The 16413-nt window shown below is 26.3% G+C and overlaps 1 protein-coding gene across 1 annotated transcript; it reads right to left on the reverse strand.

Moving 5' to 3' along the window:
- Positions 1 to 228: 228 nt before the first annotated feature.
- LOC114416418 (transcription factor MYB86-like) lies at positions 229 to 2210 on the reverse strand. Its single transcript, XM_028381280.1, has 3 exons — positions 1757 to 2210; positions 1460 to 1589; positions 229 to 1342 (listed from the first exon to the last, which is right to left on the reverse strand). Exons 1-3 carry the CDS (start codon positions 1887 to 1889, stop codon positions 511 to 513), a joined length of 1095 nt encoding a protein of 364 aa, XP_028237081.1. The 5' UTR covers positions 1890 to 2210; the 3' UTR covers positions 229 to 510.
- Between the last annotated feature and the right edge of the window lie 14203 nt (positions 2211 to 16413).

Below are 16413 nucleotides of genomic sequence, written 5' to 3' on the forward strand. Positions count from 1 at the left end.
TATTATGATGAATATATATATATATATATATATATATATATATATATATATATATATATATATATATATATATATAATATTAGCCAGTAGTCACTAACTACATAAAAAAGTTATATAAATTTAACTTTTAATCTTAGACAGCTCAGATTCAAATGTATATGATGAAATGCTCCGAGTTATAATTGTTACTGTTAAGATAAAAGACTTGTGAATGGACACGTGAGAAGATTAGGATCACAAAAAAAATTTAGCTTCACTCATTAATCAGCAATAATCGTCATCCAAACTTCTGCTGATGAAAACAGACACATCAACAGGAAAAACAAAGATATCCGGAGGGGAGTGGGGGGGATCATCAATTCTCAAATCTTTTTGCTACAAATTTTCCTGTTATCAACATCTTCCTATTGTTTTCTATCTTGGCCGTTTCAACTTTCCACGAGAGAAAAAGAGTTCAAAAAAATTCAACTCAGAATAAAGTAAAAAAAAAAATGAGAATTTTTTTACAGCTCACATGTGCTGGAAAACATCAAAATTTGCTCCGGTTAGATCCTCAGACAGTGACATTAACGGATAGCTAGTGAAATCTATCGAATTCTGAGTCAGAATCTGCCCTTCTTGCCACGAACTTGTCTTGAACTCTTTAGATTTTACCACATTGACATGAAACTGTAACAAAGGATCAATCTTAGTATTATTATTGTGGTTCTCACCATCCCATGAGAACCCTGCATTTTCCATCATTTGGCACCCTCCCCCAGCTGGATAAACACTCATGCTTGGGCTATTGCTGGAACTTTCCTTCATCAAAGCACTGATTTTAGAAGCTGAGTTGTTATCTGAAAACTCCGCCTCCACCAACATGTTCCCATGATCAGAAGAACTATTTAGACACGGCAATGAGGAGAATCCATAGCTTGAGTTGGTCCCCACAATATGGTTCTGATCAAATTGTCTAATTGGGTTGTAACCCATTTGGAATTCAAAGTAAGACAAAGGGTAGTCTAAAGCAGCATTCTTGCTCATGAAAACGTCCCTTGAAGCTTCTTCTGTTACATTCAGTCCACCATCATAGTAACTTGAATTGTTGACTACAAGTGGTGACTCATTTGAGGAAACTAAAATCCCTTGAGACACTTGTAATAGAATAGGATTAGGTGGTGTCTCCAATATGGTTTCCTTCTCTACCTTTATAATTATGTGTTCTTCAGCACCGAGGAGAGGCTTGTGTGTTGCAGGGTCAATCCCTTGCTTCATAAGCTTCTTCTTCAAACACGAATTCCAAAAGTTCTTAATCTCATTATCTGTTCTCCCTGGTAATTGAGCTGCAATTTGAGCCCACCTGACATTGCAAAAATAACCATTTAAAAAAAATAATCTTCTAAAGCATTAATTATAATATGTACTTCATTAACACATACTAAATAATATAACATTAATTCAATGTATTTAATTCTACCTATTTCCTAGAACTTCATGAAGACTAATGATAAGATCCTCCTCTTGTTGAGAGAACATTCCTCTCTTCAAATCAGGCCTCAAGTAGTTTATCCATCTCAATCTGCAACTCTTTCCACACCTTTGGAGTCCTGCAATATTCATAAAGTGAGTTTATTTTCTTTTAATAAGAAGAGAGAATATATTGAAGAAAATAAATGAAATCAAGCATCCACTACCTAGTCAAACTTAGTCACGGACCAAAATCAAGCACCGGACAAGGGCTAAATAATAATAATAATAATATATAATATGTTACCGGCTTGTTTGGGGACGGAACTCCAGCAGCCAACGCCAAATCTGGTTATGTAGTTGAAAAGCTTCTCATCTTCTTCGGGGGACCATAAACCTTTCCTTAATTTTTGCTTTAAACAACAGGAATGGCGACCCATGTGTGCGAGGACAGAGGAAGAAAAAAGGACACAAAAGGACAGCGTTTTTCTTAATTATGGAGAAAGGCTCTCTGAACTATGAAGAAGTGGTCATCAGTGGCTCTATATAGTGAGACATTGCCCGTGTGCTTGTGTCAGTGAAACGTTTTTTTGAGGAGGAGGTGAAAAATGTGTCAGTGTTGTTATGCGTGGAGAGGGTAAAAGTGAGGAACTAATTGTGGTGATTTAAAGAGGAGAGAGGGTGTTAATCATACTTAGGATTCAAGTTATGAGAGAGAAGCTGGGGAGGAAGGTGAAGCAATCAAGTGGGATTTACGCAAATCCGGTTCTGCTTTTTGCCATTGTATTGGATTGACTTTTAAGACATCCTTATTTCTAGAAAAATTATAAAACAAAAGGTATTATGAAGTATAATTAACAGTCCTATAATGCAATAGATTAAAACACTGGTAAGATTTTATTACGTTTATATGTAAAAGAATAATTTATATAATAAAAAAATACTTGCTCATATTTATTTATGTATAAAAATAATTTGAATTAGTGACCATCACATACTATAAACTTAATTAAATGAATGAAGGAATATAACAACTCTATGAAATAAACATGCACTTTAGAGTTATAAATCCGTATATTTTCAACGTGGACATTCTATTTGAATTGAATTTATTCATTTGTTTATTTAGCTTTCTTTGATTTACTATATAATTGATATATCACTAAAGACGTAATTAATTGATGTTCAGTTTAATAAGTCATACAAAATTATAATTTTAAATATATAATTGTGCTAAATATTCAAAAAAAAAATTATTCATAATAATCTTATTTAATTTTCGATGTAAAATACATAAAGCTAGTTTCTATAAATAAAAATGATATTTTCACAAATTCCAATAAAAGAATATGCTTTATGAAATAAGTCGTCAAAGTAAAATACTTTTGCTGCAAGTCAAATTCCATTCGACCATAAACACTAATACATCTTTTAGTAAATCACGAATTTCTTCCGCATGTTAATTAATGTTAGGGTACATTTGATTTAAAGAAATGAAAGATGTGTAAAAATAAATTCAAAAAAAATTAAAATAGAATATAAAGGTGTGAAATTCATATTAATTTTTAATTTTTTCTCTAATACATTCAAGTGTAATTAAATCAAATACTACCTTATATTCTTCTTTTGGCTGTCATTAGTTTTTTTAAAATATTATTAATCCAGAATCATAACCTAGCCTAATTGATCTTTTGAGTTAGCCTCTAAGATGATGATTTCATCCCATTATGTCATTTAAATCATATAACATGAGCAGTTGAGCACAAATTATTTGGATGTCCCTAAGTTGAAGGTAATTTAATTTTAGCAATAAATTGTCTAAACGATTCTTATAGACATACTCTTTATCGATTAAAATCTATTAAAAATCATAAAATTGTGTGAATTAGTTGTTCCTCTTTGTTTAATAAATTCTCATTCATTATTTGTTTTTCTAATAAATTTTAATCAATAGTAAAAAAGTTAGAAGAAATGCATTGCTTTTTTTTAAAAGCAAAAAAAGAAATGCATTGCTAACAAGCCTTTTCTTAGAGAGTACACGTAGTAATTAGATATTTTGTACATGTTTAATTAAGACATTTTTTAATATTTGTTATGTTTTTATAAATAATACTAAAATCGATATTTTGTAATTAATAATAAAATATAAATTATTGCTTAACACTTTGTTTGGTAGAAAAAAAGAAATAAAGTTGATGGAAATAGGAAAAAAAGGAGAGAAATATATAGAAAATAGGATGATTTTTTTGGATTAAGAGAAATAGAAGATTAATTGAAAGTAAATAATATTATGAGGTTGTTTTGTTGGATGATAGGACACAGGAGGAAATTAATTTGAAATTAAAATAGTATTTTACCCTTAACACGTCTCATATAATCGGACCAATACGTTGTGCCTACTTAATCTATTATCCGTAACATATAATCAATTAAAGTGACTACTCTAGTTATCAAAGCATTGCATGGAAGTTAGGAAGAAGGAGCTAGCTAGTAGCGACGCAAGAATGTGGAATCCAGTTATAGGAGCAACTCAAGTGTTTATGGCAACTGTTAGAAAGTGGAAGGTTGATTCAGCAAAGGAAGATCAAAACGAAACATGAAACTAAATACAATCTACTTTAGTTCATGAAGATGGTGTGGTGACGCGAAAAAGAAAGCGTGGTTAAGGAAAGTGAAGTCTGATTGCTAATTTCCAACCTGTTTTCCCTCAATCCAACGACAAAATAACACACCATGGAAATCACTAACTTTAATTCACTCTCTTCACTCAATTTCCAACCTATTTTTATGCAACCAAACATAACGTAAAATTATTACTTGAGCTAAGTGAGGATATGAGTGTACAAAATAAAAACTACATCTAATTAAATAAAAGCATAGAAAATAACCTTAGAGTATATTTGGTCCAAGTAGGTTTTTCTTTTCTCTTTTTAGCTTAAATATTACTTTTAAGTTAACGTTAAAAATAAGAGTTTAAAAGAAAAAGCTAAGTTATTTACCAGTTTCCATATTTTGATTTTACAAACTCCTTTCAGGTAAAACTTGTTTAATAATAATATATATATATATATATATATATATATATATATATATATATATATATATTTGTTTTAAAGTTAGTTATCTCGTCCAATAAAAAAAGTACAATTAAAAAAATTATAAAATTAATTTAACTAGCTTAAATTATTGTAATGATAATAAAAAATAAAAAAAATATTAAAATCGTATATTTAAATTTTTCAATTTTTAAAAGTTTCAAAATTTGTTTTAATAATAATTTATTTTAGTGAAAATTTGCAGATTATATATATACTATTAATAAAATAAATAAATATTTGAGTAAAAATAATTAATTTTTAACATTGTTTGATATTTTTGAAGAAATAAAAAAATAAGAATTTTATTACAGTCAAGCATTGATAAAAAAGCAAAGTAAAAAAAAAACAAAAAAAAAACTTAAGGACCACATTCAAGAAGGTACAAAAGTCCATGTAATAAAAACTTTAAAAAAATATAGGCATGTATCAAAATAATAAAAAAATAGCATAAATAAAATATAAGTAGATTGAAATTAAAGTGAGGTCTAACATAATAATAAAAAGTCCGTGAAATCTATATATCTAAGAAATCTTTTTGTTTTCTTTTTCAAAAGCTTCTTATTCTCATAATTATTTTTAAAAATAAATTATTTATTTTTAAAAAATTATATAAGAGTATTTGATCCAACTTTTTTTTTCAAAAAATAAAAATAAGTGGAATCCAACATATTATCTGATAACCTTCTAGGATCGAACAGATATCTATGCTATATAAATTTTTTTTTATCTTATAACTATTATAAAACCGCCTATTAGGCATGCATGCACAAACCTCTGGCATGAGAACTGTAGTGATAGACAGTCACCAAATAAAATAGCAAAAATTTTATATATTTCAATTTGTACACTTATTTTAGTATATTTTTACAGTCTCTTTTATTACATTTTTATTTTTCTCTTCTCCTATATATTTTCTTATCTTACTCTTCCCACTTACTCCAAAGGGTGTCGAGTCATTCTTCATCAACCCAAAAAAGAAAAAAAAACGAAGTTTGTATATCAAAACTAAGTTGTGTAAATTACATTAAAGTAATATAATTCGTTACATAGAAAAATTTTCATTTAGTAACAAAATAATAAATTTTAATATGAAACTGTTATTGTGCAAAAACTGAAGGAATTTTTGTGTCAACTGCCATGCATTCACATGTGTATGTAAAAAAAATAAAAAAAATCAATGTATTAAAAACACTGATTAAGAAATAAAAAATACAAAAACTATAATATTTAATGTTACCAATATATTTTCATTAAAATTTAAATAAAATATATTTATTAATCTTTTATTCAATATGTAAGACCAAAGAATATTAAGAATATCTCTTTTTGTTATGATTTGTTTTCTTTTTAATTTTTGGACACTTTGCAGTTTAGAATTTTCTGTGGATGGTAGGAGATACTATAGCAGCCGACACAGGTACGCGGAAGTATGTGCTGGCTACGCTGAAATATTGACTTTAATTTAAAAAAGACCCAAAGTAGTTATTGGTTATTCCGATAAAACACTACTACTGCTTCTATTTTATTTTCTCCTGGTTTTTGATGAATTCCATTTGGGGCTTTAGCTTCGCCTTTTCACCAATTTTTTTTTAAAATATAAGTGTCAATGATTTTTGTTTTTTTCACTTCGTTTATATTTCTTATTTATTAAAAAATATTTTTTATTTATTAATAATTAGTTGGCAACTATTCATGGTCGGTCAGTGGTGATAGATGGTTAAAATAAATTTTAAGAGAAAATTTTTACATTAAATAATATAGCTATATAAGAGGCATTTTTTAACATATTATATTTTTTTGAACATAAAAAACTTTTTGTTTTATAAAAATTAACAACAAATAATTTCTTTTCGTTGATAAAGCTAAAACTTAAATTTTAATTATTTTATCTTTTGAGCCAAACTTGTTAACTATTTTGAAATTAAGATAAGTTCCTATCGAAGAAATAATTGTTATGTATATCCGTAAAACAACAATAATTCCTCGCATGCACTAAGTATTTGTTAATTACTTTGGCTTAAAATACACGTTTTTCTTCTTCTTTGGCTTACAATACAAGTTACTAATCATCATTGAATATTTAATTTTAGTATATTTGCTTATATACGATTCATTTAACTCATAACTTTTTTATATATAGAAATCAAAGATAAGTAACAATTCATTCATGTACCTTACTTAACCAACTAAATTATATATCCTCTTGTATTCATAATTAATATTAAATATTTATCTGTTTTTGAGTTCTTAAAAAATATATATGATTTTTGTCGAAAAAAATTATATATATATATATATATATATGATTTTAATTTGAATTTTTAATTTTATATATAGAGGACATAAACATGAGAGTAAATATTTTGTATAAAAATTAGATGATTAAATATGAACAATATAATCGTATATAAAGGATTAAGATTTAATTTGTCTTGATTGAGTATTTCTAAACAGCGCAACAACGGCAACAAGAGAAAAGGGATGAGGAGATCGGTGATGTTGATGAGATGCATTATATTGATGAAGAGAGAAAGAGAGTTGGAGATAAATTTGGAATGACACAGATAAAAAATGAAAAAAAGAAACTACACCATTGATCTTAAAAATATTCAATCTAAACGTTAATAAACACTTATGCACGATGAGAGACATACTAAGGTCTCCCTCCTTAGCCTCTGTCTAAATTTTTTTTATCATGCATGATTTACATAACAACTATTTTAAAAATTATATTATCAGTTATTTTTAATTGTTGGATTGTATAAAAGTTTTTACATTAGTGTGTAATCATTCAAATGTAAATATAAAATTGTTAGCAGCTAATTAAGTTTAATACATTAATTTTTATATTTTTTATCCCTAAAAAATACTCTAACTCTACCGCATAATAGTGTTTCTCTGCGTGCAATTAATCTGTCTCCCCCCTCTCCACCCAAGGCAACTCATACTTTACTAGTAATGGTACTATTACTTGTATAAATTAAGTGTGTATGTGTGTGCTTGGTTTTATATATAAAACTTTAATGTTAAAAAGAAAAAAGTCTTTCACGTTTGTTTCCCATTATGTATGATAGTTTTTCAACAGATAACTAAATACACCCTAAATAGTAGTAACTACTCATTTTAGGAACACGATGCGCGTTCGTGTCATTTTATTTGGGAATTATTTTTTATCAGTCTTTTTATTTGGGAAATGGGAATTGTGAAGATATCTCTTTGCCTTTCAATGTAAACATGCAGCAGTAGATACAATACAAACAATGTAATCATATTTATTTTTTTTATTTGATTATAGAGGAAAAAGAAAAGAAAACCCAACCCATTAAAATTTATATTTTTCCTCTCTTTTAATTTTTTTATATTTCCCCTTACTTCTACTTTTTGTTCAATTCAATTTTCATTTTTTTTCTCTTCCTTTACTTTCTATTCATCCAATCAAACATACACTAATTTTCAAACACATAGTCCTTTCAAAAGTATGTACAAAAGGGCTACGGATAATTTATCACCCCCGCTTATAATTATCATTTATATAGTACACTTTTTAATGAATGGCAAATTTTATGCACATTTATTTTAATATTTCATTGTTCTTTTCAAAACGTGATAAGATAATTTCATTAGTGATGTACAAGAAAACATTGTTCTTGTCAATATATGATATATCTACTATAACCATTAGTCCATTACGATCCAGCGTTTTACAATCAAATCCAGAAACATGCATATGATTTAGCATAATCCTATTTGTCCTACTAGACGATATGACAATATGTAGGTCATAAGCATTAATGTATGTTGGTTTTCAGCAATAATTTAATATCAAATTATTACAAACTTAACAATCTTAATTATCATTTAGAAAAATTTCTCATTATATTTGAAGTCAAGTAATTTAAATAATTTTTAAATTTTATATTAAGTATATTATTTAAATGAAAATTCCTTCCCTCTTTTATTCTTTTTTAAATTGGGATATCATAAGAAATTAAAATAAAAAATCACAGTACGTACCCAAAAACAAAAATGTGAGGATTGATTTGGAGGGTACTGGTTTTTTCTATAGGACATTGTCGTTTTCAAATAGTCAAAATCAGAGACAACTATAAAGCTTCCTTTTAAAGTGATGATGATCGAGAAATGAGAGCGAAGGTAAAGCATTGGAAAACCATTTCTTTCCCTTCATCTTCCCCCAAATGATTAGGCCCTTTGCCTGGCTTTAAGACTCTTGCCTCTCTTCATTAATATTCAACCAAGTAAAAAAAGCAAGAAAAAGAAAGAGAGACAAGAATAAAATTAAAATATTTCAGTTCGTCAACAGCCTAAAATAACCATCAAGGACACATGGTTTGTGTTTGAAATAATTAAAAGTCACAATCATTTTATTCGGATTAAATTAAACTGAGTTAATTTAATTTCAAAAAAATTACAATTCTTATATGATTAAAATTTATTATAAGAAGGATAAGTTAAGATAAATTTTTAAGCTTATGAAGTATTGTTACTGAAAAAATAGAAAATGTATCTTAGTAGTATTTTAGGTTGTGTAATGTATAGGAAGAATGTTTATATTCTATAATTAAAATTTATAATAAATAAATATTTTTAATATAAAATTATTTTATCACTAAAAATGGTAATAAATATATGCTTTGAATATATAAATTATATTTTAGATTTATGGCACATAATTTATATTGTCATATAAGTTTTTTTAAAATTATTGATAATTTCTTTTAAAAAATATTGAAATTTAATTTAGTAATAAAGATGAAAAGGCTAAGAAAAATCTTTAAAAATGTTCATTGATAAAGCTTTTAGAAATGCTATCTCTAAATAATAGTAGTTCATACAAGTACTCTCATTTAATATAATTATTTTATTAATTTATAAAAAGAAAATATTTATTTGTCTCATTTAGCTATGGATTTTCGTTACAACACCATCATAAAATTTAACTCGCTAATTGTTATGCAAAAAGTTTAGTATTAACCTATCGCCCTTTATATTTTAGTGACGAAAATTTGCTTGCTAATGCGTTGCTAATATGCAATTGAATTGATTCCACAGTTATTATGTCACAAATTAGTTGAGACAATTTTGCCATTATCTTTAATGGTTGATTATCATTGCACAATATTGTTAAATCAGTTAATTCCTACAATAGTATAAAAAAAGCGATTTAAATATGTTTTTACTCTATACAAATTTTTATTTTTTGTAATTTTGATTTTGTAATATTTTTTTGTTCATTTTTAATCATGTAAATTTGTGTTTTTTTAGTTTTGGTTCTATATAAGATTTTTTTTTGTTTATTTTTCTTGATTTTAAGTTTGCTCATTTTCAATTTTAATCTTTTAAGATTTTATTTTTTTTTATTTTTTTAGTCTCTATAAGTTTGTGCTCATATGAACCAAAAATTAGAAAAATATATAATTATAATTTAATATTGAATCTTTAATTCATCATATGAGTTAAGTAAGAGAATGTTAGATTATTTTAATCTAAGTGACTCATGTAATTACGAAATGACTTTAATGAAAAAAAAGTTATTGAAAATATCGTTAGACTTAAAATTATATTAAAGGTACACGAGATTATTTTTAAGTTATTAAAACAAGTCATTTTCTTCTTACTTCATTAAGATTAATTTTGATATTAAAGAAAATGAATTTAAAAAAGAGATTATGGAGGTGATAAGAAAAGAAATAAAAAAAAACTTTCTTTTCTCTTTTTCTTTTACACATTCTAATAAATTTATTTTTTCACATTAAGGAAAAGTGAAGAGCACAAAAAAAGTCAATTTAATCAAAGGATTTCTATAATATCAAAAAGACCAAATAATGGAAGTCAGGGAAGAAAGAAACACTAGTAATAATTTTTGAACAATATTATGAATATGGATAAGTGTTCTAAATTTTTTCATAAAAATTACATGATAAATGTGAGAATTGTGTTATCCAATTATGATGGACTCTAAAAAATTATATATAAAAGTAAAAGTATACTAATAACAGTATCCAAACATAAGTTTACGGATATCCTTTTCCTCCATTAATGTAACTACTCTATTTTATTTTCTGTTGCCAAACATGTTATGTACTTCCTTGCTCGTTCATTGGGTGCATTATCAGGATTTTTTTCCGCAGGTTTCGAATTCAGATGCATTTGAGTTTACATTGGTTTCGTAACATGCATATGTGCAAAAGTGGCTTCACCAGATCCTGGTGGCAATGAGAAAGTGTTTTATAACCATTAGATATATAATATTTTTAATCAAAGATCAAAATTATTCTTTATTTTTCTCTTTCTCTTTTTTCTTATTTTATCTCTCTTTCCAACTTTGTCCTTTGTCCCCATCTCAATCATGGCGGCGACACATCAAGGGAAACCAACTACAGTGACAACAACCACAACAACACCACAAAAAATCTTTCTTTCAAGCCAATAACCACAACACATGCAACCAGCATGCTAACGACGCCAATGATAACGATGAAACCGCTACCACAACTACTCTCTTCCAAGCCAATGGTGGCGACACCACCACCCTCCCTTTTCTCAGATCTAGAAACCGCAAACCACCCCCCTTTCTCAAATCTAAAAAAAATTACAATCCCTCTCTTAGATCTAGAGAAAAAATGCAACCACCAGAGGGCCAGAACTTATAACAAAGAGGCAATAACCTTCGGTCCATTTGTATTTTCCTTTCTTTTTAGTTTTTACAATTATATTTTTTTTATGCCAAAATCGCAGGTGCATTTGATTGAAAATGATTTGAGAGAGTGTGGAGAGGGAAGGGAGAGAGTGGTGTTGTGGGTGCGGGAATGGTCGCATGATGGGAGTGTGCAGCGGAGAAAGGGATGGGAAGAAGAAGAGGAAGAGAGAGAAAGGAAAAATAAAAGAAAGGGTAATTTGGTAAGAGTGAGAAAGAAAAACAAAAAACAAAAATGTAACTTTCTCACCGTGGGAAACATAGGGAGTTTTCTCATTGGTGCTTGTAAAGTTATGGTTTGCACATAAAAGTATAAGTTTATATGAAATCAATTCTTTTGTACCGTAAATTGTACTTGTAAGTTTATATACATGTAGTAGTGGCTTCCGTAGTTATTTCAGGTTCTATTTGAAAAGTTAATTGTAAAATTATTTTAGAAATTTGAATTGTAATATTGTATGAAAATTTATTTTTACAGAAAAGAGTTAATTTGAAATTACATATCAAAGAAAGATTTGTTTAACATCAAAGTGGTCCAATCTATAGAATTTTTTATTTTTAAATTATATATGATTGATTGATATAATGATGCTATGAAAGTTTATGTTTTTGTTTAATGAAATTTTTTAATTACAAGACATATATGGATTACTCAAAGGTGAACTATTGCTTATAATTAATGATATTAATTATTATTTTTCATGCTTGTTGAGTGCATGTTTATCCAAAGATATTATGCATGTCAAGAATAATATGATTTATTGTCTATTATAGTATATTTGTTTGACATCATTATTAATAAGGAAATGTGTTTATTGATCACCCAAATGTGAACTTAGATGCATGATTAAAGTCTATATAGTTAGAATCCATTATATTTACTCAAAGCATTAATGTGTGAGTATGTTTGAATGTATGGAGTTATGACTAACATGCAATAATGATCAAGTTTAATGGACTGAATTATATTGATTGGTCTGAAATTATCTGGTTTGAATTGGGTGAAATGGACTTAGACCTGACATTGATAATGGATGAAAGTCCTCCAATCACTATAGAGATCAATACTGATGATGACAAGTTTCTATATGAGGCTTGGGAGCGAAGCTATAAAAAATAACAAAATTGATCATATGAGATGGAGCTCTAAGGACACAAATTATGTTTCAAAGCATTGGACAAAAAGTCTTAAAGACATCACGAGTTTTGATAATAATGCATTTTCTTTATTTGGAGGAAAATTAGTTGTATTTGGAGGAGACTTTAGACAAATTCTTCTCATTATTTGAAGAGAAAGTCATTTTGATGTTATCCATGCAACAATTAATGTTTCATATTTTTGGAATTATTGTCAAGTATTAACTCTCACAAAAAATGTGTCTACAACATGGTTTGGATAATACCACTTCAACAACAAAAGTCAAAGAATTTTCACAATTGATATTAGATGTGGGAGATGAAAAATATCTAAACCAAATGGTGGTTATGCATCAATAGAAATTCCAAAATATTTTTTTATTACAAATTTTGATGATCCCATAGATGTTATAGTTCAGAGCACATATCCTAATTTAGAAGAACATAATAAATAAGAGTTTTTGAATCTAAAGAGCTATCCTGGCATCAACAATTGAAATAGTTGATCTAATCAGTGAATTATTTCTTTGTTTCTAGGTAATTTATTTAATATGTTTTATGTTTCATTGATATCATAATACATTTAATTTGAGTTGTTATATAAGAAAATTATAATGATCTTTCATTAATAAAGGTGATGAAGAAAAATGAAGTTAGGATTCTATCAACAAATTATAAGCATTTGAAATCCAAGAATTTGAAGTATTTACCCTTGAATTTCTAAGCTCTCTCAGAACATCACATCTTCCTAACCATAAGATAAAACTGAAGTTTGGAATCTCAATAATGTTATTAAGAAATTTGGACCAGTCTGAAGGATTATCTAATGAAACTAGATTAATTGTCAAAAAGTTAGCAAATCATGTCATTAAAACAAATATAATGTCCGGAAAGAATAGTGGAAAACTAATTTACATTCCTCAAATGTCTATGTCTCATTCACAATCACCATGACCTTTTAAACTTATTAGGAAAAAAATTCCTATAATTGTCTCATATGTTATGACAATCAACAAATCTAAGGATTCATCATTCGCAAGTGTTGGATTATACATGCTTAGACCTGTGTTTAGTCATTGTTAAATATATGTGGCATTTTCTAGAGTTCAAAACAAGCATGGATTAAAGATCTTAATACATGATAAGGTAGGGAAGGAATTAAACACTACCACCAATGTGGCTTTCAAAGAGGTATTCTCTTAACATTTGATTATCCAGCAAAATTTGTAATGATAATATGATACTTCAAGTAATTAATTCAAAAATATTTGTGTTTGATAGGTTACACTCAATGGTTTATCTTAAGCTAGTTCATACTATTACTTTCACATATTTTCTACCATTTATAGGTAATATATTTCACTCATAATTTCATATTTTTATTAGTTTTAATTGATAATAAAAAGGATTAAAGGTATTTTTAGTTCCTATAAAATTAAAAAATTTGTATTTTAGTTCTTATAAAATATTTTCTTTAATTTTCATCCGTGAAAGTTGATTTTTTTTTGTTTTGATTACTACTACTATATAGAACTCGTTAGTTACTTATGTTATTAATGAAAAATCAAGTGACCATCATAGATAGCATCTAAGTTAACAGTAAAATATGAACACATGATACCTCAAAAAAATTTCTAGATTCCTAAAATAAATATTATTTATTTATCTCAAAATAAACTTTGGCACCAAAAATAATAATTTAAAATTTTTTTAGGAATGAAAATTAAATAAATATATTTTAGAGATCAAAACTAAAATTGGCTTGTTTTTAAGGGCTAAAAATACTTTTTAATTAAGGATATATATGAACCAAAATTAAAATACATTCATTTTATAAAGAATAGAGATGATATACGAATCAATCTGATCTGTTTAAGATTTGATATGTGAAATTCATGTTTTAGACGGGACAAATAAGTTTGGTCTATGAAATAAAAGATTTTTTAAGGTTTGTATCCGATTTGTAAAAGTCCACATATAATCAGACCAGTTGATGAACCTAAAAAGTAATTTGATTTTTTTAAAAAAAAGTTTAAAATATATAAAATTAGAAGAAGAAAAATTGATTTTATTTTTTAAGTTAAATTCTATAACACTAAAAATATATTAGTTAAAATTTTAACATAAATATATAATAAATTAAGAATACTTACACATTGAACTTAGATGAATTAAACCATAATACTCATAAATTTGATATAACTATACATATTTTAAAAAAAGAGACTTATTATTTGTAAAATTCAGAGTTTAACAAGAAATCTCATAATGCATACACACCTCTAATAAAGACAAAAGCGTATTTAATCCTAATTATAAATACATTTATTTCAGGGATTAAAATACATGAAAATGGACATGTAACATTGTCATGTTTGTTACAAGTTTTACAAAATTATATATGGATACGGTTGATTTATGTGAATGTCATAACTTCTTTTTTTCTTTTTTTTTCATGTTTTTATTCCTACCTAAAGCAATGAAAATGGAAGATATTTTCATGGGAATATGAGAAATTATTCTCTAATATATATGTAACTTTTATTTTTTTATTTAAGTTATTTTAACTTTTTTAAAATATTCCTAAAAATATTAAAATGTAACCAAACACGTTTTAGAAAGTATATATTTTTTCCTGAATATAGAAAGTATATATATATATATATATATATATATATATATATATATATATATATATATATACATACTAAGATTATATTGTTTACCCCTTTCTATTCTCATAGTCATCTCCAGTCGTGCGAGATTATTAGTGGAAAACATGAATTAATCCTGTTATATTCTTGTCATTGTTAACTTCAAGTTTGGGTTATATACAAGTTTCAATGCTTGATTAGGATGGGAAGTTTGAAGATTCTTTTGGTTCCTCTCAATCCACTAACAAACAAGTCAAAAGTTGCAATTAGAGTGCCTTGAGAAGAACATACCTTCCACATGTCTGATAAAAATTTAAAAGGCTGAGGAGATTAGACGTAATTAAAATAATAAATCGGGATCCAGTTGGTACTCTCTTTTAAGTATAGGTTATAACATAAGTAAAAATAAAAGTCTATAATTTTTATAAATGATTTTCTAGCTTAACTATATTTTAATTTATAGGCAATTTTGATATTTTTATTATAATTATTTATATTAAATTCCCACAAATTTTTAATTTTTTAATGATATTTATAAGTTAATGAGAAAAAAATATCAAAATTAGCATGACTTTTATGTTTTATATAATAATTTTTTTTTATAAAACCATTTTAATATTTTTTTTATTTAGTATCATGTATTTGTGGACACATGTTAGAAAACTGATTTATATATTTGTTAGAAATATGATAAACTATTTATATTAAAATTTATAACTTTTTTCTTTTCTTTCAGAAAACAATATGATGTTTATTTTCGAAAAGGTGTACGGAAATGAGTTGGATGACGAAGCACCCTCATTAATATCCTTATGATTCAAATATGGTCCACGTAAGTGGTTCGGCTTTATTATTGATCATAACCTTTAATATCTTTCAACCTTTTATTTGTAAGTAATTGACATATATAGACAGGAAAATGACGTATCGACATCAACATGTTAGATATCTAAAGAGAGAAACAGACAAAAAAGAGAAGTATATAAATATGATTGGTATAATATAATAAAAAAAGAAAAAAAAATATTTTACAAAAGCCAAAAAAAAAACTTATAATTGTTAACTTTGTATTGTTGGATGTCTAAATACAAGTATTCACACATAGATAATAAATAACTTAATATTCTATCGGTGCTTGACAGAAATTAGCTAAACAATTTAAAATGATTTTTTTATAAAAATATCGTTAATATATTTTTATAATGATTTTAATTTAATTTTGAATAAAGATTTATTGTTATTTTATATTTAAAAGTAAATTAAAAATATATTCAAAATCATATTTATAAGAATTAAATTTAAATTATTCATTTTTATTTTTCCAGAAATTTAAATTGTATTATAAGTTATACTTTCTTTG

The sequence above is a fragment of the Glycine soja genome, chromosome 6 (assembly GCF_004193775.1).
Source record: "Glycine soja cultivar W05 chromosome 6, ASM419377v2, whole genome shotgun sequence".
NCBI classification, from domain to species: Eukaryota; Viridiplantae; Streptophyta; class Magnoliopsida; order Fabales; family Fabaceae; genus Glycine; species Glycine soja.